The sequence below is a fragment of the Leiobunum rupestre genome, chromosome 9, assembly GCF_980474605.1.
Source record: "Leiobunum rupestre chromosome 9, qqLeiRupe1.1.hap1, whole genome shotgun sequence".
NCBI classification, from domain to species: domain Eukaryota; kingdom Metazoa; phylum Arthropoda; class Arachnida; order Opiliones; family Sclerosomatidae; genus Leiobunum; species Leiobunum rupestre.
Window position 1 is genome coordinate 15,487,850 of NC_143392.1, and position 26,791 is coordinate 15,514,640.

The 26,791-nt window shown below is 36.4% G+C and overlaps 1 protein-coding gene across 1 annotated transcript in view; it reads left to right on the plus strand.

Moving 5' to 3' along the window:
* Window positions 1-26,791, plus strand: part of LOC149926641 (protocadherin Fat 3-like) — a 45,494-nt gene that overhangs the window by 7,875 nt on the left and 10,828 nt on the right. The window contains exons 2-22 of the mRNA XM_090158108.1: window positions 11,111-11,337; window positions 11,414-11,470; window positions 11,553-11,648; window positions 11,739-11,834; window positions 12,025-12,144; window positions 13,403-13,531; window positions 15,658-15,867; window positions 18,972-19,145; window positions 19,313-19,447; window positions 20,522-20,692; window positions 21,905-22,116; window positions 22,180-22,309; window positions 22,555-22,640; window positions 23,107-23,191; window positions 23,264-23,392; window positions 23,814-24,626; window positions 25,374-25,476; window positions 25,576-25,703; window positions 25,822-25,946; window positions 26,122-26,300; window positions 26,407-26,645. Of these exons, the coding sequence (XP_090014234.1) occupies window positions 11,111-11,337; window positions 11,414-11,470; window positions 11,553-11,648; window positions 11,739-11,834; window positions 12,025-12,144; window positions 13,403-13,531; window positions 15,658-15,867; window positions 18,972-19,145; window positions 19,313-19,447; window positions 20,522-20,692; window positions 21,905-22,116; window positions 22,180-22,309; window positions 22,555-22,640; window positions 23,107-23,191; window positions 23,264-23,392; window positions 23,814-24,626; window positions 25,374-25,476; window positions 25,576-25,703; window positions 25,822-25,946; window positions 26,122-26,300; window positions 26,407-26,645 (3,644 nt within the window). The remainder of the gene's footprint in view (window positions 1-11,110; window positions 11,338-11,413; window positions 11,471-11,552; window positions 11,649-11,738; window positions 11,835-12,024; window positions 12,145-13,402; window positions 13,532-15,657; window positions 15,868-18,971; window positions 19,146-19,312; window positions 19,448-20,521; window positions 20,693-21,904; window positions 22,117-22,179; window positions 22,310-22,554; window positions 22,641-23,106; window positions 23,192-23,263; window positions 23,393-23,813; window positions 24,627-25,373; window positions 25,477-25,575; window positions 25,704-25,821; window positions 25,947-26,121; window positions 26,301-26,406; window positions 26,646-26,791) is intronic.

Below are 26,791 nucleotides of genomic sequence, written 5' to 3' on the forward strand. Positions count from 1 at the left end.
ACGACTGTAACGAAACTGAACTAAAAATTCCTTAAGTCGCCTGGTTTATCGTGTAAAATGATGCATATTATTATTGATTTGAGGTTTTGGGTGCCTGTAATTACCACCCTTTTCAGGTTCGATGGCTTTGGGTTTCATTTACCTCTAAAAGTTTTACCATATTCCGTTTTAGTGGATTGTTTACCTTTTAGCTCCCCGTTTAAGTGTTTATATATATTTGTACTTTCCTCGTGCTGTATCCGTATTCAAGAAACCATTCATTTTAGTAGCAGCCATTCATTTTAGTAGCTTATTCCATTGTGGAAATAATTTGCCAGAAATGAATCTTATTTTTTTTAGCGTCTTATAAAGCTTTTTATCGCTCGAGTTATTTTAAGATTTTGATTCGCGATAAAAGGCGTTTTTATGAAGTAGGAGTTTCGAAACTGGTGGGACCCAAAAAGGGGGAAAGCATAAAAGGGGGTCGAATAACTCTTTCATTTTTCTTCCAACAAAGGATTCCCGATTTTTATTTAATTGGTTTTTCGTGTTCCTCTCAATCCGACGACAACGTTACCCGACCGTGTAAATATATCTGACGAAGTAGACAAGCTTTTATATTTATAGAGATATCTCAGAGTAGTCATACTATATTTCGGACGCGTTCTGGACGAGGCCTAAGTCGCCCAAGGCTTAACTATATCTCGTCACCGGTATATATAAAAGCGGCGATCACGTTCCGCGAATAACCGCGAAAAAGAATCACTTTCTATATTTACACCGCTTCATTTTCCCTCGTACTTAAAGTAAATGAAGTGCGTTTCGCGTTTCGCTAAATGAAACGGTATTTTCGGAAAACGGGCTTTTGAAAGCGTACGTAGCTATAAATATCAAGAGTCCAATGAATTTAATAATACTTATGGCGTTTTACAAACTGGGCTAACCAAAATTGGAGGCGCAATTTTAAAAAAAAGGTAAATTCCTGTTTTGCTCCGAGCAAGGCTGCGAAGTTTTCGTTTGAACTAAGCTACGAAAGGGAAATTAAAATTGCGCGCGGCGCGTAGAGAAAGGGGTTTCCAATATTCTTTACGCGTTATTTTGTTGACCGCGTTCCTAAATCCTATTGAATTTCTCTTCGACGCGCGGGTTTTTGGGAGTGCCTCGTATTCAGCGTTTGTCAGGTTTTACAGAATACCTTCGAGCTATCCAAGTTTTGACTGTTGGGCCAAATATCAAAAGCGGGGTATATATCAAATATGTTGATGAGAGAAAAAAGAAAATTTGGCGAAAGTTTGCTCGTCTCGCGTAATACCGATATACCTTTTCGGCTTCCTTGATAATTCTTCAAATTGATACGCGTAAAAGGCACCTCACGCTGAGCAGGCGTGGATTCCAATCCTTTCGTTTTCCCCAGGGACCTATTGACCAATATATTTCACCGGGTCCGAGTCGTGACTAATTCCAGGAATGTGTGGCTAATAAATGATTGTTCGCCGCTCGCGATGGAATTTGGGTTTTGATATTAAGTACGCTTTTCTTCGTGGATTCTTCTCGAATATGCTCAAATATTTGACATTACTGACGTTGAAATTTGCACAAATATTTTAATGTCATAATTGTATATAAGGAACTGAAGTAAAAACTTTATTTATAACTGGGCCGTGAGCGCAAATACCTTCCAATGTCGCAGTTCTAAATACAGTTTTTAACTAAACAAAGGGTACTTCCTTTAAATAAACACCACAATTATGATATTACTAGCGCGTCTTTGAAATGACCTGTTTGTTCTTAACGACCCTTTCAAAAATGGTGGATCAAATTTGATTCCAAAAATATATCCCAAATTGGGCATATGCAAATTCAACTTAATCGATATGTTATATTTATATACTTATTCCCAAACAGAATTTGATTCAAACTGGTGTTATATAGATTCAAAATTGGACATTTTATCAAGTCATTTTCGTTAGGGTTGTTTTATAGAAATCAAAGCAAGATATCAAATAAACAACTGAGAAAAAGATAGAGGTCGGGGACGGTTAATCATTATCCATGATTAAATTGATTTTTTTCGGGGAAAAAATGTAAACAAAGAAATTTACCGGTTAATGTTTCGGAAAATGATTAAAAAACATGTATTATTCGTAAAATTTGAGCTTTTTATCGAAAACAACGTCGTTTTTCCGATTAATTTTACAAATTTATCAAAAAATTCATCGGATAATACCGAAATATAAATTACTTGATCAAAACGTTTTACGAATAATTTTGAGAGGTTTATCTATTGAGTAAAAGTTAACCATCACCGACCTTTAGAAAAAGAGATGCGTGTTTCTAAACTTCAGTGCTAAGTTTAGCCTTTGAAATGTTCCAATAAAAATATATATTATAATGAACATATCTCACTATTTTAAGCGTTTTAACGTATCTCATTTACGCTTCTTTTTGGAAGTATTTCGCGGGGAAAGTTGGGTTCAATAATGTACGTGTTTGTAAAAATAGTAGCCTAAAATAGGCCTCTGATACGGTTGGCAGAAGCAGGAACTGCGGAGAGAAGTAGACCAGGGAAATATCAAAATGTATCTTCTCCTTCTTACGGTCTTTATGAATCTGGTGGCGTTGCTGCACGCATCACGCTTCACTGGAGGATGCTTCCGCGCACTCTCTCATTTTTGGCTGACAAAAAGGAACAGAGAGGCGACACGAAGCCTTAGGTTCCGATTATCTTTCGGAAATATTATTCATAAGCTATTTTATAAAAATAGATCTTTTGGAGTACATTTCTTATTGTTTTAACGGTTTGATATGTAAGGAAAAGTTATTTTTCCTAGCATATTGAATATTAAACAGTTGGTGAAGTGTAGTATTTAAACGGGTGGTAAATTGTGCGCTAAATAATGGCCAATAACGTTATGGTATAAAATACGATAAGTGGTAAATATGGTAGAAAATGGTGAATATTAAATTAACCAATAATTATTTTGAAATAAAATTTAAATTGATATTTGTCAATTATTCATTGTGACGTGAGATATAAAAATAAAAATTACGTGCAAAAATTTTAAAAGACAAAATTTTCATTTTCCCACTGTTTATGAATGATTACGTGGTATTAACCAATTTTTCTTTTCCTTTCCACAATATTTACCTTTATTTTTCATTATCTACGAAATTACTGTTATTTACCATTATATGCCAGTGGTACGCGCATATTTCGAAAAAAATGGACACAGGTTAATCATTTAGAATTATAGATAGATGCAGGGCCCATGATAGAGAGTAACTTTGGGTCCACTGTACTAACACTGTTTGTGGCCTACACAACTTTGGGTTAGTCGTGACGACTAATTCACCATTTTGTAAAAAATTTCTTTTATTTTACCCCTTTTAAATTTTTAATTTAAATGGTTTTTATTTATATTTTGATCGTGAAGGGGGCTTTTAGATTGAATGGGACCCTAGGCTGCAGCCCATAAAAACCATGCCTAAGTCCGCCCCTGAGTGTACTTTGTTTGCTCAAAGCCGGGCACTTATAATTTGTACTGTCTTCCCCTCTCTTTTCGGTCCTAATTAGATGGTCTTGAACTCCGTGTCGTACCGCTACGGTACTTCTTGTTTCACTGAATACGATAACGCGTTGAGTAAAATTTGAGCTATCTGAAAATGTACTTATCGCGGTACATAAATGGAAAATGCCGCGCATTTACAGGCGAATTTGACTTTGACGTAATGCGTAGCGAAAAATGCGTATATAGATGGCGCTCATCAAGCCTCCAGCCATCCGCTAGAATGGTTTATTTGGTTGGCAGCAATTAAGCTCTTGATCATTCAGTTCCGCAGTCATTTCCCTTTTCTTAATAATGATTCGACGGAGAGACTCGTACGTTTACTTCGCATCGTTAACGGACGCTGCTGCGCCATCGTCCATCCACTAAATCGGGATCTAAATCTCATTAATCACTCGAAGGGACCCCTCCCTCTTTTGTAACCCTTCCGGGACCCCCTTCGAACCCCCTTCGAACCCCCGACGATTCTAACTGCCGCCTTTATGGGGTTTTAACTCTCACCGCTTTTGCCCTTTCGATTAGTTAAGTTTCGTGGTCGGTACGACTTTTGAGGTTAAACACATTGCGAGTAACTTTCAAAATAGCTTTTACTATTGGGGAAAAAATTCGTAGTTTTAATGGACAATATTTTTTCCCGCGAAATTTGCGTGGGTGTAATTTTAGAAGCCGATAATTTTCACACGCTTTTATGACGGAGAATATTTTTCCTTTTATTTATTTTTTTTTCTCTTCCGTAGCTATACTTATGTTTATAGTCAAATTTCAAGTGGCGTTGAAAATAAGCAATTTGACTGTTTCAAAGGCTTAAGGGGCAAGAATACGGTAAAAGCCTCTTTTGCGTTCAAGCTGAAAGTTTCTGTTTTAACGATCACATAATTGAATTATGTTTTTCTTATTGGGCTGAACCTTCGTCTAGTGCTTAAAATAGTTTTGATAATTCTAATATTAATAGTTAACGAGATATAAGGTTCGAACTAAAGGGTAGTTTGAGCGCTTACCCAACTTGTTTAGCTCCGGGGGTTCGAATTAAAACGTAATAACTTAATTACTTTTAAATTTAAAATTGTAAAAATTATTTTAGGCACTAAAAAAGAGGCTGTTCTACACGTAAATATTAATTTTATAAGTTAAAATACCAAATTAAAAGAGTTCAGCTTGAAATAGCGCGAAAGTAGACAATGGCCACAGTAGTCTTCCCCCTTAACTATATATTTTGGTTTGTCTTATACAAGAGCTGCTGATTTTATTTAAATCAAAAACAATATTTTTATTTTTATTTCATTTAAATTGATTTTGGGATTTTCTTGACATTTTGGCAAATTTATTTCATAATTTGCATTCAGCGGTAATGTAAACTAAATATTTATTTAATCTTAATTAAATTTAATTACTACTTGTAATTTAGTGAGCTCTGAATTTGAATCAAATCAAAAACTACTTTTTTTCATTTTTTATGTATTTACATAGTCGATTTAAATCAACGATTAAAAAAATATTTGATCAAATTAATTTATAAATCAGACAAACTTGGTCTTATAGGTTTTTAATTCCCATTTGTTTAAACTTTGCCACCTTGTTTCGATAAGAAATTAGTACGAATTTAATGTTAACAAAGCGGTCAACTAATATACCCAAAATCGAACCCTCGGGTAAATCCAAATGCATTCTGGACAAAGTACACCGAATTCTATACTAATAGCTTCGCTATCGGCGCAAGGGTCATAATTTACATTCTAAAAACCACATTAAAATCAAAATAATGCCATAAACTTGTATGAAACTCCTCAAAGTCTAGATAGATAAAGTTATAGGTTACTTTACTAGATTCACAACTTTTTTTTAATGTTCTTCTAAATCAAAATACGTTTAAAATTCCTTTATAATAAAGTTCAATAATACCCATACCGGTATATCTCGCCCAAAGATACCGGTCTTCCACTCTCTATCTCTTAATTCAAAGTCTGCTTAATACAATTACCCGCTGAATTTTGATCAGCATTATAATAACGTTCGCTTCCGGCAACGGATAAATAATTTATTCTGTCCCTGATATTAATTCTAAATGAAATATCGATATTGGAAACCGCGCATTCGTAAATTTGATTCGGCAATTATTCAAGGGCCGTTTACTAATTGTATATACCCTTGCAAACCCCCTATTCCCCTCCCCGTACCCTAGATAATTAGTTTCCCTAATCATTTCACGCGTTAAGTTGGAAATTCCTCGACAAATAGTTTAACCTTTATTTTTCTAATTTCTGTTTTCAGTTCCTTTTTGCGCCACGCTAATCGAATTCTTTCAAACAGTTTAATTTCCACTCTCATTAATTTATTTGCTAAGGACATAATAATGTTAAAATATATTATTTGCGAAACTCAAATGACTAATTAAGTTTTCGGTTTTAATGAGATTAAATGTTTTGCTTATTTAGATCCTTCATCCATAGTAGTATTTAAGTTGCACTATAGATTAAATGATTTGTTATTTGTTAAAGAATTTAGCAATACCACAAAAGTAAGAATCTTTGTAGAATATAACTATTAGTTTACTATATCCGGTTCTAGGTTTTGACTGACATCAGTAACCTAATCTGTAAGCTCAAAGATATATTTATCTAAGGTGTTTCTATAAAATACGGGAGGTCATGTGATAATGTTTTGTCCACGTCACTTAACTGTAGCTCTTGAAGGTAGAGAGTACGCGCTGCAGTCGCGAGACCTTTCGGATTTTGAAACCCGCGTGAAAAACTCGCGCGCAAGTAAAGCACTTAAATAACTGCTTTAATACTTAAAATTTTTATTGTTTTATTTTATAGAAACACCTATTGTTGTCTGTATAAATTCATTAAAATTGTAATTCTATAGAATCTTAATAAATTTCTGTATATTTTTTTAAACCAATTGAAATTGTGAAACCAGTTCTACAGAAAAATTTATAGAGCACTCTGTAAAATATCGAAAACCCTATAGACTTTCTAAAGACTTTTTGAAGTCTGTAGAATCTACATTTCAGATCGTATCAAATTACTTACTTACTGTATGAAATCCACGTGTAAATTTCGATAACAAAATTTTCATTTTTTCCTTGTTCCCGACAAATTTTATCTTTATTGGAAACAATTTGCATTCTGCCGATGTAATATAATCTATTAAAATCAAGGATGTAGAGCAAACTTCTGTATTTCATTACAAATCACCACGTGCTTCCTTGTCACCTGCCGTACATCCATCACCGAAATCCCGGTAGATTTTACCCAAACCCTGCCTTTTAAAGCGCAATCCATATACCGGTTAAATTACTTAATCCATATTCAATTTATGAAATAATTACACCGTGACTGTTTTAAAGAATTGAAGAAACGAAAGCAGAAGTTATAAAGACATTCTCCGAATTTTAATTATACCATCTATACTGTCATTAATATACATTACCATAAAATAAAATGATCCGGTTTGCGCGTCTAACGCTACGCGGTAATGTTCCTTCAAATTCTCAACACGGATTCTTGGCAATCGGTACCGAAGTATTTTCCATTTAAAACGTTTCGAATATTTTAAAATGCCGATTTTAAATCACTTTTATCTAAACCGCATCGGGTGAATAACAATAATGTGTCTCGCAAATATCTCCATCGGTAGATCTGATCTAATTATTGTTCCAATTTAAAATTTGGCACAAGATGGGAATTCGAATTTACGGTTCTTATAAGATTTACCTTGCCTGAATTCATTTTTTTTCTTTCAAATTTCAAGGGCTCGAAAAAAATCCGCCGTTGTTGTATTCGAGCGCTTTGCTCTTTCACGTGTCTTCGTAAGCTTCTCGCATCATTTAGGTCATGATATTTCATTGTTGAGGAAAGGAATAGGTGATAATGGCGACCAAAAGAATATTAATCTTGATTTTTCGTAATGGATGAAATGAGTTGATTACTTTTTAAGGTTGAAATATTTTAGCTTTCTTCAAAAGAATTTACCCACAATCGTAAAGAAGCGTCGGTCTTCAGTTTTTTCTATAAAAAAAATCGTCATTATAGAGTGAATGTCTAGAGGATAAAATAACTGTCATTATTTTCCATTTTTTTGTATTCGTATATGTGTAGATTTGTTGGGGTATTTTTCGCCTTGGTTGATGTTTAACGCGCTAATTTTATCTCACGATTTTTACATTTTCTTGACCTACTAATGTCTAATGTAAATTATTTTCCCTTTTATGTATTATAACTTTTAACGTTTTTATATATATATAGGCGGATTTGGTAGTACCAGAAATATATAATATAATTCATACGAGAAACATGTACCATCGCGGGCTAAAGATATTTTCCCACCAAACGCGGAAGCATACACCGCAATGCGGCTCAAAATTAAACACGTGTAATACTACGCTTGACGATGTAAAATATAAAAATTACACTACTTATTTATTCTTCAATAGGCGCTTCAATAAATGTCGCTCTCTCTTTTCCTTTCCTCCCCTACACGCATGCGCGAGTCGCTGAAAAAGATAGTCACGTGCTAATGTTAGTTTTATTTGTAAGGCGAAAGTGTTTTTTTTTCTGCGAAATTGAACGAGCCCTTCTATTTTGAAATATTTAGCAGCGCCCGTTTTAAAATATCACGCTTTTATATTTCCTGGCTCTCTGTATTACTACTTCTAGGAAAAACACTGAATAGGTTTAATTTGAGCGTCTATTAAATAGTTTAAATAAATCCCTATATATATATATATATTTAAACTAGGAGCAACAAACACAAGGAGAACGCAGCTAGCCTTTAAACACGCTAACGGAGTGTCGTGTACAAATTTCATTGGACGAGCCTTTACGCTGGACGTTTTACGGAAAGGGGAAGACAATTTCTGAATTTTCCCCTTCCGACGGCAGCAGGCGCTAAAGCGTCTAACCAATGAAAACTGTACACAAGAAAATGCACGACTTCTGACGGGTTGCGTTCTCCTTGTGTGGGGTGCTGTGTTTGCTGCTCCTAGATTTAAACTTCCGAAATGTGTTTTCATAAATCACTGGGACCATACATGTTTCAAATTAATATAGGAGGATGCATATATTATATACTTCTGGTAGTACTAATTTCCAGTCTTTATAAGCGAAGCATCGGATGAACATGCTTTGTATTGAATTGTTTTGACCAGTTACGGGGTTTTATTTAGCTTAAATGACACGAGCTTACAAGTAATTAGCCCAAATTTCAATACCATTATGCTAGCGCATTCAATTTTCGAGCCGAACCACACTTGTATTGGCCTCTGAAATATCTCCATTCTTAAGTAAAGAATAGAAGTTGTCGTAACATCGAAATCCGATTACGTTACAGTCTCGTGTTATCTGCTCTAGCATCATTTGATTCTCCGAAGATCCTATGTAGCCTGAAACACGAACTTCGCGGTATAACGTTTCTCAACAATCCCCCAAACAATGGGAATCGACCATTCAATATAAATCAACAATCTTTGATAAGCATTTTTAAATATTCTTTAAAAGTACCACTAAAATAACTTTGGACGAAAATTTTATTTTCGAGTACACTCGTTAAAATGGCTAAACCCTAGAAATAAACTATTGAAGTACTTCCCGTAAAATCGAAGCAACCCTTTGAATTGATTAGACAAACAAACCGGAAGCTTTATTTTCCTCCTAATTTAGTCGCTTATTTGAAAACCACTCATTACTCGCTCCGGCGATTTCGCCAAGACGAGTGCGTTTCAACATCCATTCGCTTCGCTGGGAAAATATCATCTTTCCATTCTCCTCTTCGTACTTATCGAATCCGATCTCCCACCGTCTTGATTTGATTACCAATATGTTTATCAATATATTTAGGTGAAAGCATCTCAAAGCATAATTTACAAATCGATTTTTTAGGAAAATCGAGACTCTAGTACCTGGTCGCTTCTGAAGAAAAACGGAATAACAAAAATCCATTCTATATCGCTTCCTGGCTTCTTCCAGGCTTTTAATAGAAATTGGGCTTTCTTTATACGCCTCTTGATCGCCAAGTATATTTGAAAAGAGAAGCTTAAGGCTTACTACCCCAATGAAGGAGATTTTCCGTACGCTTTGGAATATTGGAGTGCTACCTTATTTTAGATCCATTTTTGAGGGCTCAGATAAAAAAAGGAACTGGGCCGATCTCGAGACTGAAAAAGATATAAATCTTTCCGAGTTGCTGCTTGTACTCGTTTCGATGACGGCGGTTTTAAAGATACAATATATTTATATATAAAATCTCTTTTTATACTACCGTTTTAGAAAAAAATATGAAGTTATCCTTTTTAAGATCTTTTATGATTACCTTAATATTGTGGTTTAACTAGGTTTCCATTTTGTACCATTTTGTTCTTTTACGTAAAATGAAACGTTTAAAATTATAACTTTATAATAAATTCATGCTGTTAAAACAGTAACAAACAGTCAAAAGTGAATACTGTCAAATACAGTACGCAAAAATTTGCAAATTTAAATTAAATTTTTTACAATTGGCAATTATATTTTTTTAAATAATTTGATTTTTCAATTAATTTCGCTGCTTTTAATTAATTTGTTTGGTTGTTTTTGGAGCTAATTATCGGTTATAATATGTACAAGTACTTGCTTTAAAAAACTATATGATAATTCTGGGTGAAAACTCGGAACAACTCCTTCTGCGTTGAGTTTGCAAGTTCTCTCCCCACTGGTTTAAGGGGTTTTCCCACGAGTTCTTCGGTTTCCCCTACCATAAAAACTTGTCTAGGTTAACGGTAATAGTTAGTGTAGGGAGCTGTTGGCTCGATCTCGTGGCATGCAGTGCTTGCCACCACCCTCCTACGCATTGTAACCCGGCCACCTGAATTAAGGGCTTCAAAAGTCGCACGATGACTTAGGCCTAAGGTGGTGCCTTGGGTATTAGCCTAGCTGATTATTATAACTTCAGGGCTGATACTCACTTGCACAGTAGAGTTCAGTGAGTTTATTGACTAAATTTTTTTTAAAAGTGACTAAATAGTGACTGTAAATCTACCAAAAGTGGGAACAAAAAATACTGTTTTATTGCCTTTTGTATCACTTTTTTTTAGAAAAAACGAAATTAGACTAGATTTGTTTATCTATTTTCTTTTGAATTAACTATTTTTAAACATACCTGTTCTTTATTTGGCTAGCTATAGGCCTAACAAGTGTTTACACGGAATACCCGCGAAATCAAATAAGCAGACGTACCTTTTATTACACCCCCTCTCCCGGAGCTTCTCAAGTACCGCAGCGCCAAAATGGGCAAATTATTAAAGTAAATGGCGGGCTTTTCAAAAATTAAAAAAATTTAAAGTGAACGGAGTTTGATTTTGTTTTATTATTTGTAAAAAAAGGGTTATAAGACAGTTTTCTAACGTTCAATGCTAAGGAAATCTAAAAATTCGAAAAAGAAATAAATAATAACTAATTTTGGGAAAATGGACTTTTAGTGACAGGTTTTAAAAAAAAGTGATTTTAAGTGAGAAAAGTGACTCAGTATCAGGCCTGAACCTAAAATTTATCATACCATTTGCATAATTTTCCAAATTTGTCTCTTTGTAGCATGCCATTTCTATCCATTGGGTGAAAATCGAAGGTTCGAACGGGTAGCCGAAAATATAAAAGTTGACGAAGAGGTGTTCAAAGTGCAAGTCTATCCTCGAAACGAGTTTAAGCTCGAAGCCGTCGACAACAGTCTCAGCGACATCAACTACTTCAAATTCCAAGATGTCGACGACAAGACTGTGGCCATTAAAATAGCCAAATCCTTAGAGGACTTAGTCGATTCTGTAATTGCTCTATTTTCGCAAATAACCATAAATTGCAACAAATTTCTTGAACCGCGTCTTTTCCAACTCATTCCAGCACGATCCTCAGAGTGTCCTGAAATTCAAGTTAACATGTCGAGGAGGAAGTGGCACGGTACGCTATACCAATAAATTCTATAAAGAAGACCCATTATTTTTGCCATCCCACTTAATTTTTTTTTCTGTCTCAAATACAGGAAGAAGCCTTTCTTCCAGTTACCGTCTACATTCAAGACATCAACGACCACGCCCCGGAATTCCAAAATACTCCGTATCACTTGGACGTCGACGAGGTATTTAATATTTTGTCGCTTTACTAACCTAATTTCCTGACCATCGTTGGGTTTTTTTCTTGTAAAACTGAAACACGTTTCCTTTGATAGCTGACGCCTGTTGGCTTAACGGTATTCCGTGGGATCCGAGCCCTGGATCGCGATAAACCCAATACTGCCAACTCCGACGTCACCTATTCCATAGTGGTAAGTAAAGGTGACTATACGTCACCGCCAACTATTTTCTTATCCGGAACGTGTCAACGCTACAATCAGAAACTAAAATAGATAGTATAGTCCTAACTCCTTTTTAGCTAACGGTTCTCTGACACCACGCGCCAAACAAATAAAATAGCTCGTCTAAAAGCTTCGTTTCTTTTTCGTATTATTCGCGTAGGGTGGAAACGGGAACAACTCCTTCGTGCTGTCCGATCCAATAGACGGAATTCTGGTTGTCAACAAGCCTTTGGATTACGATCACGGTGTCCGCGAGTTCCAACTACAACTACAAGCCAAAGTAAGCTTCGTTACGACGCGACTGACTGAAAAAAAAGTTTTCCCCTTGTTATTGGATTTTCAATCGGAATTTCGAATTTCCGACTCTAGATCGGATAAAAAGTGTCGATTTCTTCTCTTCCATTTTAGTCGCGTTCAAAATTCGTTCATAAGATAAAGAAATAATTTCTAATGAAGAGTTCCCTTCCTGGCCATGAAAGGCGAGAATTTTCCCAAAACCCGCCCACTTAACCTTGTTCGTTCCAGTTTTATTTTCAATGGAAAAATATAAAGTTTAGGTGTAGGCCTTTTAGGTAAACGCGTTAGCGATGTTGTATTCAAGGCTATTTTTTCCATTTCATAAAGGTTAATTTTTCTTGAATTGTTGAAATTTTCCGCACGGAAATCTTTTGTCTCACCGACTAGATTCCTTAAAATGATAATTAAATATACCGAAAAGTTCTTCTGTTGGGACTTTCACGAGGTTTTTAATAAATTTCCATGACAATGTTTCGAAATTAATGTCCTCTTTTTTAAATGATTTATAGATTACGGTTGTTGTTGATTAATGTACTTAAGAGAGAGAGAAAAAGTGCGCGCCAACTACCGTAATTACCGCGTTTCTAATTACGCGTGAATAATACGTTATCCGGTATTTGAAACAGAAAGTGTATAACTCTCAGTTGATTGTTATCAAAAGATACTTCTTATTAACCCTTCTTCAAGGTTTTTAATTTATCCATTTCCAACCGAGACAGGGGACTTTATAATAAAAAGAGACTCCGGTGCTTAAGACTTTAATGGCATCATAATTGTCTCTACGACCATTGTTTAGGAATACAAAGACAAGCGGTTCCCTTTAGCCCATATCCCAGAGAGAGAGAGAGAGAAGACAACGTCTATAGGCCAACCACAGAGAGAGACACAGTTCGTTTTTCAGCTCGTAATTGTTGCATGACGGAAGAAGTGAATTTGAAAAGGAAAAAAATGTTAAGATTTGCCTGAGTGCCTTTTACGATTTCCGCGTGTTAATCTAGCCGTTCCACGCCACTTTGAAACTCACGCGTATAGGGTAGCTTTTCATTTGTCACAATCAACGTTATGAAGTTGCAAATTTCGATAAAAATTTGAATGATTTACTAGCACGAAGATAGTATTCCTTACAAAGTTGTCCGTAACGGAACTTGTGGTTTTCTACCCAAATAACCCATTTTATATCCGTTTTTTTTTGTAGTTTGTAAGCGTACTTAAACGCGTATTCATTTTTTGTGGTATTATAGGATCATGGAAGTCCGGTGCTATCCTCCGTAACGAAGATGACCATCCGAGTCCGAGACGCCGATGACCAAAATCCACTCTTTACCAGCGAAGTCTACAAGGCCAACGTATCCGAATCGCTGGTCGTTTCGGTTGGTCTATTTTTATTATTCCTGACTACGAACAAAAAAAAACCCTAACACAAACATCAAGCAACAAATTGCATTAGTCCTTTACGAAACTATGCCGGTCCACAACATTCGAAGGATATCTCGAGATTGGTTTGGGCCACGTACGTCTAGTCAATGAAAGAAATCGGGTACGCTCTTAACCCGAGCTTTTTAAGTTATTGATAGAATCTCCTTTATACGAACGCAGCGCTATACCTTGGCTTTTCGATTTAAGATTTCGGATTTTATAAGGACTTTTAATAATGGAAATTGATGTTATTTAGAAATTTAGAAGCAATTGAAACCATAGAACTACGTGCAAAAAGGGTTATTTAAGAAAAATACGACTTCTAACAAGGAGACATCCCGAAGTGTAACCCACCGATTTTGTTCAAACTCGGGGGATTGGTAGACCTTCATGTAACTTAAAAAATCCTGTAGGGAATTTATTCAATGGGCAACCGTTTTGCCATGGCAACGAAAATGGTTTTTGACAACAACAAATGAAAATTTTCCCATTGAAAATAACATGGGATTCTGACCGATTCCTAAGAACATTTTAACAAATTTCAAAATTTCGAAAATGCCAAAAATAGAAAAAATAGATAAAAATTTACAAAAAAAAATCAAAATTGATCACCTTTTGATCAATTTGAGATCAAAATCCCATGTTATTTTCAATGGGAAAATTTAATATTTTGTGTTGTCAAAAACATCTTTCGTTGCCATGGCAAAACGGTTGCCCATTGAATAAATTCCCTTTAGGATTTTTCATGATACATGAAGGTCTTCCAATCCCCCGAGTTTGAACAAAATCGGTGGGTTACACTTCGGGATGTCTCCTTGTAAGTGTATTAGGGAAACGCATAAGCCTTTAATTATGTTAAATGCAATAAATGTCGCTAGATGACTTGGGCTTAGGGTGGTGCCTTGGGTATTAGCTTAGCTGATTATTATGTGTGAAGTGACGTAGCATTGACGTCATACCCAAAATGGAACACTTATGGAAATAGTCTATGTTTTAATCAGAATGAACGTGAAAGGTTTAATGATAACCACGAGCTAAAAGAAGCGCATTTAATTACTTTCATTGGTAACTTTTCCGCTTTAATCAACTACTCAAATTACAATATCAATTCAAACTAATAATCATAGTAGCTCCTTTAAGTGAACAAAAAATTGAGCATTCCCTCTACTATAGACTTTCAAAGTTAGGTTTATGGAAAGCAAAACTGGAGAATAAAAAGCGTACATAAGTTTCCAAGATCCAGAATTGCCGAGATCAATTCATTACTAATGCACAACACGTTCTCCTTGCAATTTCTTTCCGCGGAGTTTTTTCCAAATCTTTTTAGATTAGACCTAACGGTGCATTTTCATCATTCCTTCTTATTAAGCCTACTTCTGATTTTTTTATGTTCCTTAAGAAAAGTCGTCTAAAAAAATCTAATGATTCGCGACCTCGATTGAGATAACCAACCCACACTACTCTCGCTCTTTCACATTCAAAAATTGAAAGTAAAAAGACGTGGTATACGTAATATCAAGATAAACCGGTAGACGCCCTTAAATTTGGCTTCTTTCTGGTCTTGGTCGCGTTGCGCCGAGACAGCGAGGAAAAAGGCAATGATTTCCAAGTTAGCCTTTACTTCGAAATTAAGTTTCGCGAACGTAGATTTGAAGTTAAAAAGCGGGAAAACACCCTTTTAAAATAACGGATTTTTCTTCCGCCTTTGGCAACCTACGGAACTTTATAGACTGTTTTGTTATTGTGTTTTTAGATAGATCTTTAGGCCTATTTCATGGTAGAAGTGTGGGATTCTTCAAGAAGCGTGTGATTAGTGTACAAGATTAGGATGGAACGGGGAAAAATATTTAATTTGAGCGTGTCCTACTGGGAACTCTGCCCATCTCTGAAACTTAATAAACAAATTTTTTATGGTTATTTGTTCCCGTTATATTATTTCATTTGGCTTCTGTTTCCGGGTTTTCATTATTATTTATGTAGCGAACGTTTTTTTAAGAATAAGTTACCTTTTGAAATCAAACAATGAAACGTACAAAAACGTGACAATAACTTCTAACGTTCGATTCGTTCGAAATTTCAGGGTGCCACGATAAGACAACAAGTGGCGACGCACCCTCGAATTCACGCTTTCGATCAAGACAGTGGCATCAACGCTCGTTTGCGATACAACATCATATTAGGCAATGACAAGGGAATCTTCGAATTGCACGAGCAGACGGGTGATCTGTATTTGGTGAAGGAATTGGATTTGGAATCCCTGCCCAGCCCAACCATCATCCTACAGATTCAGGTAACGCTCTTGTTTTTATACCGGCACTACCAACCTACGATATGCAAACGACCAGCGTTGCCAACCCGTATGATAATTATCGTTTTGTACGATAAATTGAACGTCTGTACGATGTACTATAGCAGAGCGTACGGTGACGTCAATTGTGCGATAATTCCATCCAAATAAGCTAATATCGAGGTACTTTGCGCACAAGTCTGGCAAGCATATGCAGTGGCCTACTAGCCCCTGGAAGTAGGCTGCAACAAGCGCAAAACAAAGCAGCAGGGAAACGAGAACATTAAGGTTTGGGTTCGTGTGATTGGTAAAAAAGGACTTGGTAAACAACTCGAGGCAACCAGCGTAAAAAAGTAAACTTAAACAGTATTTAAAGTCCCTGCTGCTTGTTTTTGCACTTGTCGCAGCCTACTTCCAGGGGCTAGTAGGCCATACTTTGAAGCTATCTGGCACTCTTTTCACTCATCGTAGGAAAATGGGGAACAAAACAGGCATACTTCTCAACTCACCCCCTACAACTCCTTAAAATATTTGCATAACCTTTTGAAACACCCTGTATATTGTTAATTAAACTAAAAACCATACCCATAATTTGCAACAATATCGTTCATAAGGAAAATGTTTTTTTAAATATAAAATTTTTGAAGGGTACGATAATTCTGAACAGAAAACGATAATTTACTGTTGCTGGTACGATAAAGCTAGTCGATCAAGCTGGCAACGCTGCAAACGACTTAAAACTAAAATTCAACGGTTGATACAGGAGACAGATATGCGGGGATTTATATCGAAGGACGTCGATAATGTTTCTACCTCTTTGCGGTCTTATTTTTCATATCATCAAAATTAACATTTTCCGTGTAGGGAGGTACGTGGGTGAAATAACGAGAATGGTTTTAAAAACGCACACACAAGATGACCCATTTTTTTAAATTAATACCATCTTAAATCACGATGATGAAGTTATTTTACTATTAATAATAAAGTAAACGCTTATCGTAGCGTTACTTTGATGTAACGGTGACCCTTAGTTAGTCGAAACAAAAGATTTGAACTCAACGAAACATACATTACGTAAATCTTTTAAAATTGAATTACACACGGTAAGTTTCTTAATCGCGTATTCTTCGGGTAAAATCTAGTTTGAGCGACTGGAGAAGAAAAACCACATTCCATCAGTTAAGAATGTACGTTTCCGTTGATTTAAAAGGAACCAATGGGGTGGCACTTTCGTTCGCGACCTTTGACATCGCCGATATTTTACGGCTACGTTTAATTCGAGACGCAAACTTCACCCTTTTACCCACCTTCAACGGTTCCCTCAAGTTTTGGGTACTTATTTCACTCCGGCGCGCGGTGGTATCTATACCGATTCATCCCACTTGGTGGCGTTCAGAAAGGCGTATATAGGGGGAAAAAGATAGTGGATTTCGCGAAAAGTGGGTCAAAGACGTTTTTTTCGTGGCTAGAATTCTCCTTAACTTTGGTCATCACCGGATCTACTAGTTTGGCGTCTCCCGCTTGCATCTTTTTTCTCTTTTATCTCTGACGGTTTTTAATATCTTTCTTCTTTTTTTACGCCATCCCAACTTTCGCGAATGAATCAAAAAGGAGAGAAGGAAGCTAGATGGCCCGCGGCGCACTTTATGTACAGTTCATCATCGCGAGCTAACTCCTCTCTTTTCTCGAGTCGTGTTGTAGAATGTAATCTCGCTTAGACGTTGGAGCCTAAAGTGGCACGCGTTATTTCTCACTCTTAACTGAGAAAAACCATTGTTTCTAAGGTTTGAAATTTACGACGGGAATTTACGAAAATAAATATGAAATTTAGGTTCTTGGGTACGTAGGAGTTATGATTGACGATAGTTACACGAGCTATTGATTTTTCATAACTTATTTATTGTTTCGAATTTGTTCTGACCGACTTAACTCGAAGTTTTACTTTATTTAAGGTTAATGCGGGTTTGGGTGGGACAGACACTTAATTTAAAAGGTTTAAATATATTCGATGGATTTTTTCAAATTAAGCCAAGGACAGACCGGGTTTTAACTTTCTGATAAGTTTACTTTTCAAAGACTTTAGATCTTTAAGTTGTTATCAAGATGGTATTGGGAATATTTTAACTTGTTGTCAATGTTTGTATTTTTTCTACGAAAGCTAGAAATTCAGCTTCACAATTAAAGTCAACTTAAACGTAGTTCATTATGCGAAATATCATGTCCTATTTAAATATTTCTTCGTTTCCTTTTGATATTTGTAAGATTACAAAAATCCTTAGAAAACTTTTCACTTTTTTCCGTAATGAAATTTCAGTTATGTTTCCCCAATTGGATGCACCCGGAAATATATTGAGATACTATCCTAAGTAATGTATTGATAATTAGTGTGACACTAATGTAAATTGTTTATTACATCCTATCTTCACGGGGACGCGTAAAAATATTTAAATAGAGATTTCTTGAACTTTACTTCCGGGAATAAAATCAATTTGAGGAAAATGCTTTGAAAATGAAAACTAACGGTAAAATGGAAAAATAATTATGAATAATTTGATCGGAACTTCTAATTGATTATTGAATATGCGTCTCTTCTTTAATTGTAATATCTTTCAGATTTAAGACCTAAATTATCTCTGCAGTCATAATGAAGTTTATGAATTTCAACCTCCATATTCTGATTATTATTAGCTAGGCTAAATTTGATTTTAAGTTAATAAGAACCACCTATGAACTGCATTGCAAAGAGTGATAGAATACGCGTATAGGTAGAATATTCCATAATGAAAAGAGACCAAAAAGCTAACCCTAAGCAAATTATGTCGTATTTTAAATTTGATTTTGTCTGCTTAAAGGAAAAAATAAACTTAAAAATAACATAAAATTTCTGAGCTATTGATTTGCTAAATTTCTTAGTGGCAAAAAAAGGTGGTTGTAAGAAAAATGTAATTGGTCATACTTATGGTAATTACTTATGGTAATTATACTACGTAAGATATTATTCGCGAACAGGATCTGGGAGTCGTTGTCACCGCGAAATTTTGTCACGCTCGATAAGACTCGGAATGGGCTTCAAAAGTTCTAATTTTAAGCATTTTGTCTTTTTCCAGGCGACGCAAATGGACAACCCTCTTCGATACGCACTGGCACGCATCCATGTTAACATCAACGATATCAACGACAACATGCCCCAATTCGAATTTGACACTTACAACATCACCGTTATGGAAAATTTGCCTCCGGGCTTCACAGTCGTACAAGTCTTCGCCGTCGACGCCGATCAAGTACGTCGAAGACGAATAAACCGTCTGGATTCCGCCTCCTAAAAACCCCGTCCACCCTTCATCTATTATTTAAATTCCAATTCTTTCTTCCCATATACTTAAAATTGACAACTGTCATATATTTCCAATTCATTTCTTACTTTATTTTTATCACTTTTTTTCCGCAGGGGGAAAATTCTAAATTTGTCTATCAACTGGAAGACAGTACAGGCGCGTTTAAAATCGATCCAACCGGTGGATGGATCAGTGTCAAAGACCCCAACAAGCTAGACAGAGAGACCAAAGATTACATATCTATGAAGGTATATAAAAATGAATCTACACACTGCTAGGCCTACTATACTTCCGCGTAGAGTTTGTGAGTTTTCTCCCCACTGGTTTATGGGTTTTTTCCTGAGTTCCATAACAACTTGTAGAGGTTAGCGGTAATAGTTAGTGTAGTGCATGAAGGGCTTGCCACCACCCTCCTACGCATTGTAACCCGGCTACCTGTTTAAAGGCATTAAAAGTCGCTAAATGACTTGGGCCTAAGATGATGCCTTGGGTATTAGCCTAGCTGATAATTATTACTAATAATATCACAGTTACTCATAATTTTTGTTTTGGGATCTTACCCAAAAATCCCTTATCAGTTACATTTTATTCAACCTTAGGCCAACAAATATTTGTACTAACGGCGTTCTTAAATTTAGGACGTCCTTAATTTTTATTGCGCCATAAAATAGCGTTTCCGATACACGGCAGATATAATTTATAGTTTTAAGTGTCTAAGTAGCATCGTAAGATTTATCGTATTTCGAGTATAGAATAAATTACCCGGTACGCGAACGGGGGAGGGTAATTACCGTTGGTGGTCAGCGAGGGCTCTAGTCCAGCCTGCAGCCGGTGAAAAATGAGCCGTGTTAGTACACAAATAAATGGGTTTCGTTTCCCGCCAACCGATGTTCGCTTCCACTTTTAAGAGTTGGAAAAGAATTCCTCCAACCTTTTCTTTCGCACTCGGCCTAATGGATCGTTCGCTCGTCTTGCGCGAGAGTTAAATTTGCATTTTATTTTTATACGGGTTTTGAATTCTAGAAGGAAGCAAAAGTAATTGTTTCGTTGGAAACTCGTTTTTTTTTCAAATGTAGAAAAATAGGCTACAATTTATTTTATTTTTGAGCGTATCTGTTGAGCAACAATTACTCATTTATAAGATACACTTACAAACCCTTTGTAATAAGGATTTTCGAAAAGAGATACCTCGCGGTTGAATCACGAATATTATGACGTCAAATAAGTCAGCTTATTTCGAGGCTTATTTTTATAAGACCCGTTTCTTACGTTTAAATGAAATAACGGCTCTAAGTCTTATTTTATATCTGGCGTTGGTTTAGGTTCGCGCTCTTGAAAGAAGGCCAAACGTCAACCCCAATGCCAAATCGAGTAGCACGACCGTTGAGATTCATTTGCTGGACGCGAACGACAACAATCCGGAGTTCAAACCAAACAGCGTGTACACATTCCGGGTTATCGAAACCGACTTGCCAGGAACTGTCGTTGGACGGGTAAGTTTCTTCGACCTTTAGTCCTCGGATCACTTATATCCAAAGGGACTCGTAATATTATTATATATTTCCATAGATAAATTCTTAATTAAAAGTCGAGTAATGCTACATCTGTTGTCAGTTTCTATAATCTTGCTTTTAAATTAATATTTTGTTAAAATATTGAATATTATACGAATTATATACGAATAAGAACTTTGGAAGTTCTGGAGATTTTAATAAATTAATAATTAATAAAATTATGAAATATTTTACGAATTATATACGAATAAGAACTTTGGAAGTTCTGGAGTTTTTAATAAATTAATAATTAATAAAATTATGAAATATTTTACGAATTATATACGAATAAGAACTTTGGAATTTCTTAATAAATTAATAATTAATTAAAATATTGAATATTATACGAATTATATACGAATAAGAACTTTGGAATTTCTTAATAAATTAATAATTAAATTAAATATTGAATATTATACGAATTATATACGAATAAGAACTTTGGAATTTCTTAATAAATTAATAATTAATTAAAATATTGAATGTTATACGAATTATATACGAATAAGAACTTTGGAAGTTATTAATAAATTAATTAAAATATTGAATATTATAAGAATTATTACGAAAAATAATATACTTAAGATTATTTAAAAGGCACCCTAAAAGTTTACATAAACAGATAAATAATGGCGAATATTTTTAGTACGAGTCCCGTTTGACAGTGTCGGCCCCAGATTTTTTTAAGGTACGTGGGGCTCACAACTTTTATTTTTTAAGGCTTCTTAAAACTAAGAAAATATATATATTTTTTAGAAAAGGTTAAAATTTTTTGCTTTAACTTGCGCAAATATACTAATAAAAAGGTAGGTATTCAACGTTATTTCAAGTGCACAAAAATATTTTATTTATTATTTATATGTTTTTAAATAAAATATTTTTGTGAACTTGAAATAACGTTGTACCTTTTTATTATTAAGAAAATATATTTAATATAAAATTTAAATTTCTACGCTTCCTGTAATAAATTACATTATAATAGAATTGTAAGGAATTTAAAAGTTATCCACAAAGGTTTTCGCATATTTTAAATATTTTGGGCACCCTTTCGTAGTATATTGGGGCCTCTTTGTTAGAGCCACCACTGTCATTGTATATAAGTGGTCAATCTCCGGCTTGAATTGAAATAATTTTAATTTTCAACTGTTGCAGTTAAACGCCGTGGATCCTGATTTGGGCGACAACGGTCGCATCACGTACTTCAAACAAAACGACACTTTGAGTCAAACCGCCCCATTCGACGTGTCCCCCCAGGATGGCGCCGTCTTCATCATGGAAGCGTTCGCCAATATGCGCGTCAAACCGGCCAACTACACTTTCTTCGTCAAAGCCACTGACATGGCCGAAATTCCATCCGAAAGAAGGTAAGACGAGCCGACAAAAGCGATCTCACCCCTTTCGGTGTAACCAATTCTTCCCGTCGATAGAACCTCCGTCGCTGTCGTCCATATCAACGTGACGGACGTCAACAACAATCCTCCTCAATTCCTTAACCCGCCATTCATCGCGTACGTCGGGGAGTCTTTACCACCTGGAGCTCCGGTTTATCAAATCACGGTAAGTCGAGAACCCTTCCTAATCATACCCCTTCTTCCACGTTCCATCTATCAATAATTATTGATCCGACGATAGCGTGTTTCAATGTGTCAGTAGGTCCGCGCGTGCCTTCTAATTGCGAGAAATTAGTCCCTCGATACGTCCGAAATATAAAGCCGCGGGGCTCGTATGAGATTTCCTATAAGCAAAGCCATTTAGATAAGTGGCGTAGAGTGTCTAAACAAATGATTGTTTCACGTCCTCAGGCGAGAGATCCCGACTCCGATACCGTCTTGGACTATTCCATCGTTGCCGGCAATGACGAGAAGCTTTTCCATATGAACAATTACACGTGAGTTTCTTTAAATAAATCCATTTTTAGAGGATAAAAGAGGATAATAAGAAATATAAATATACCAACACGAAAACCTGGTTTTCTTTCTCCATAATTTACTTGATCCACGATTAAAGATCACCTTAAGGTGATTACGCTAATAAAACATTTTTTTTACCGTTATCTGTTCTTGAAAATATTGCCTTATTTTTATATTTTAGTTAAATGCCCTAAAGCTTTAGGTTGCGATAATTTTTGGGCAAGGTGAAACGCCCTTCTTAAAAAGCTTTACTTGGGTTCCAAAAAACGAGGAAATGGTCCTAAATTATATTGAGGATGATCACTTAATCCCCCCCCCCCCCACCACCTCCCGTACCATAAAATGATGTTAGATAAGACGGGGTTTAGAGGATGACAGCCCGGGGCGTTTTTATACGCCCAAATATCGGCATATACGGTAACCTTGACTTTGTAATTAATTTAGGGGTTTGGTTTCCACCGCCGCCGTCCTGGACTACGAATTACGGAACTCTTACGACCTTCTTATACAGGCTTCCGACGGGGTCAATGTAAGTTTCCTATTTCGGCGTATGAAAAAAAGTTCCCATCGCGGTGAATATAATTAACTTTTCTTTATTCAGACCGCCGTTTCACCCCTGACAATCAGGGTAATCGATATCAACGACAATAGGCCTAAATTTTCCGCACCACATTATAATTTCTCCGTTGTTGAGGAAATGAAAGAGAATTTGACCGTTGGAACCGTTTTGGTAAGTTGACTTTGACCTTTAGTTGACCCTTTGGGTTGTTTTTAATGTTGTTAATTTTCCGGAAACAAAATTGGGAAAATTTTCCGCAAATCATAAAAATACAAAATTGAAACATAAATTACTTTTTAAGGAATGTTTTTAACTTTTTACCGATATAAAAAGTCTAATATCAGTAAATATACTACAAAACATTAATAGTGTTACATTGTTAATCAGTTTAAACTGGTCTAGAGGTTTAGATTCAAAAAAATTAGGTGAAAATGCCAGTTTATTTAAAGTTGGAAACAATATATTAGACTAATCATGGAATGAAAACTTTATTTTTTTCGGAAAAATACGGAAAATTTTCCGGAAAAAAGGCCTCGGTCTATTTCCGACTTACAACACTAGCTGTTTTAATCGAAATTACTTTCATTTTTAGGCTAAAGATAGAGATTCCGGCAAGAATTCAGTTGTGAGGTACACCTTGGTTGGTGACCAAGCAAACGACGCGGTACTTATCGACGATAGAGGCAATATTATAACCAGAAGACGATTGGACAGGGAAAGGGAAGCCAAATTGAATCTGATCGTCGTGGCTTTCGACAGCGGTATCCCTCAACTCAGCGGTACTTCGTCGGTCGTTATCAATGTCGAAGACATTAACGACAACGTTCCTGTTTTCGAAAACGATACCTTTGAGGCCGTCGTGCCGGAAGAGAAAGAGCCACCGTACAAAGTCTTCCAACTGACGGCGAAAGACTTCGACTCCGACGATAACGCCGTTATCAAGTACGCCATCGTTGGTGGTAACGAAGACAAGTTATTCGGCATAGACGAGAACAGCGGTATAGTCTTCACTACAAGTCGTCTAGATTACGAAGTTCGCAAGCAGTACGTCTTGCACGTGGCCGCTCGCAACATAAGATTGTTCCAAGGACCAGACGCGGCAGCCTTGTCCAACCCAGTTGTCACCTTGGTCGTCAGAGTGGAAGATATTAACGACGAACAAGTCGTTTTCGAACGACAAACCTACCATTTCCGAATTCCAGAAAACGCGCCTCGAAGTATCACCGTGGGTATCTTGAACGCCACTAACCCTCACCGGGTTTCCAAAGAACAAGATGTGACCTTCTGGATTGGCGAAGGTAACGAACTGAAGAAATTCTGGATGAACCCGAAAACTGGAGAATTAGTTCTGATGGACACGGTCGATAGGGACTACCCTGCCAACCAGACTTCATTCAGAATGAAAGTAAGTGTAAACCATATCTAATAATTTCAAAATTCAGAATACAACGTAAGTTTATAACTATATTCCATAAGAGTGTCACTTAGGTTCTCTGTTCGAAGAGGCAAAGAGCTCGTTGTAGCCTTAACGTCTTAAACTAAAATCCACCAAAAATATTTGGTCATTCTATAAAGGTGGGCTTGCAGAGTGGTTAGCACTTTCTCCTGGTAGAAAGAGGAGCCGGGTTCGATCCCAGCTTGTGACACTGGGTGAAAACTCGGAGTTAGTGCTTCTGCATTGAGCTTGCAAGTTCTCTCCCCACAAGTTAAATGGATATTTTCCTGAGTACTTCTGTTTCCCCTTTCCATAAAAACTTGTTGAGCTTAACGGTAATAGTAAGTGTAGGGAGCTTTTGGCTCGCGTGGCATAAAGAGCTTGCCACCACCTTCTACGTGTAACCCTGAATTAATGGCTTTAAAAGTCGCTAGATGACTTGGGCCTAAGGTGGTGCCTTCGGTATTAGCCTAGCTGATTATTAATAAAGCCCTCAGTAAACATTTACGATGCCAAAGACACACTTCGTGGAAAAATAATTATAAACTTATTGCCCTTAACTACTCGATCAACAAATTGATAACTAAAAAACTAAAAAATATCTATTTGGGACAAAGTCTTTACAATTCCTATAATACCAACTGATAAGACAACAAACTAACATTGACCGAACTAAATTCCCGTTGGTCACTCCTAAACGGTTTTCCAAATCTTTAGGCTTACGCTCGAGACAACCTATCCATCAACTCTTACAACTCGAGCGTACCGATCATCGTGGACATTGAAGACGTCAACGACAACAAGCCAGTGTTTGACGAACGTAGGTTTCTTTTTACTTTATCCTCGATTCCCGACGCGAGAACGTATCAATCTTTCCCGTCCGTGACACCCTCGCCTAATCCGCGTTGAATCTTTGCAGAGGAATACGCTCTGGAACTCCCCGAGAGTTTACCTGTAGGAACGGAACTACCGGCTTTCTTCCGAGCACGAGATATTGATTTTGGCAATAACGGGCGAATCGACAGATACTACATAAACACCACCAAAGTAAGAAGGACGGACTTTTCATTGTTTGTCTTCGGAATAAGAACGGATGAAAACCTTTATACACTTTGATGGGATTATAATAGCGAGATATATAATAAAGCCCTTCCATTCGAAACAGACCGCTTTCCAAGTCAATGGGACATCAGGAGCCCTCACTCTTCTGAGCCCTCTGGATTACGAAAAACGAAACGAACACGTTTTTGTAGTTATGGCAACCGACAAAGGAAATCCTCAGAGAACGGGGTCAGTTTTAAATCACTTTTCTCCGTCTTTCTCTCTTTTTTTATTTATAAGAAGATTATATACCTAAAGAAAAGTAGACGAGTTAGGATCAAGGTTATTCTGGGTGGGAAGGAAACGCTCCGAAGAGAAAACAATAAAACAAAAGATTAAAGAAAACCTCGTCCGTCTTTTTCAGATCCGCCACCGTTAAGATAAAAGTTCAAAACATCAACGAATACAGTCCCGAATTTGTTGGCCTGCCGTATCAATTTTGGGTGCAGGAGAACGCCATCAGAAACACCCGCGTAGGCGAGGTCAAAGCCTTCGACGCGGATGGCAATAATGTCTTTTACAGCTTAACAGGAGACGATGCCGGTAATATTCTTAAACCTTAGCTTCTCGTAAAAAAATTACCGCGATTTTATTTTTGCGTTTATTACGTTTATTCCTGGCTAACGCGTTCCCTTATTATTCTTATTAGATTTCTTCGCCATCGAAGACACCACCGGTCGCCTTTACGTCAAGAAAGATTTGCCTGCCAAACTGCAATACAAATTCGTGGTCCGGGCCACCGACGATGGTCAACCCCAGAACAACAGTCTCGGGGTGCAAGTCGTGGTGCGAGTTCGCGAGACGAACGACTACGCTCCCAGCTTCACTAATTCCGAGTATAAAGGTGTCGTCAAGGAGAAAGAAGAGAGCAATAAAGTTGTTGTTAAAGTAAGTTATTCCTTCCGCTAAAGTTCTCATTCCTTTTTTTTTCGACGCGATGAATAAAAGAAGAGAGCCGGGCTTGGCCCCCGATAACTTTTATACCCGATAAAAGAATAAAAAGGTGATCCTTTCTCCTCCTTCTCTATTATCTC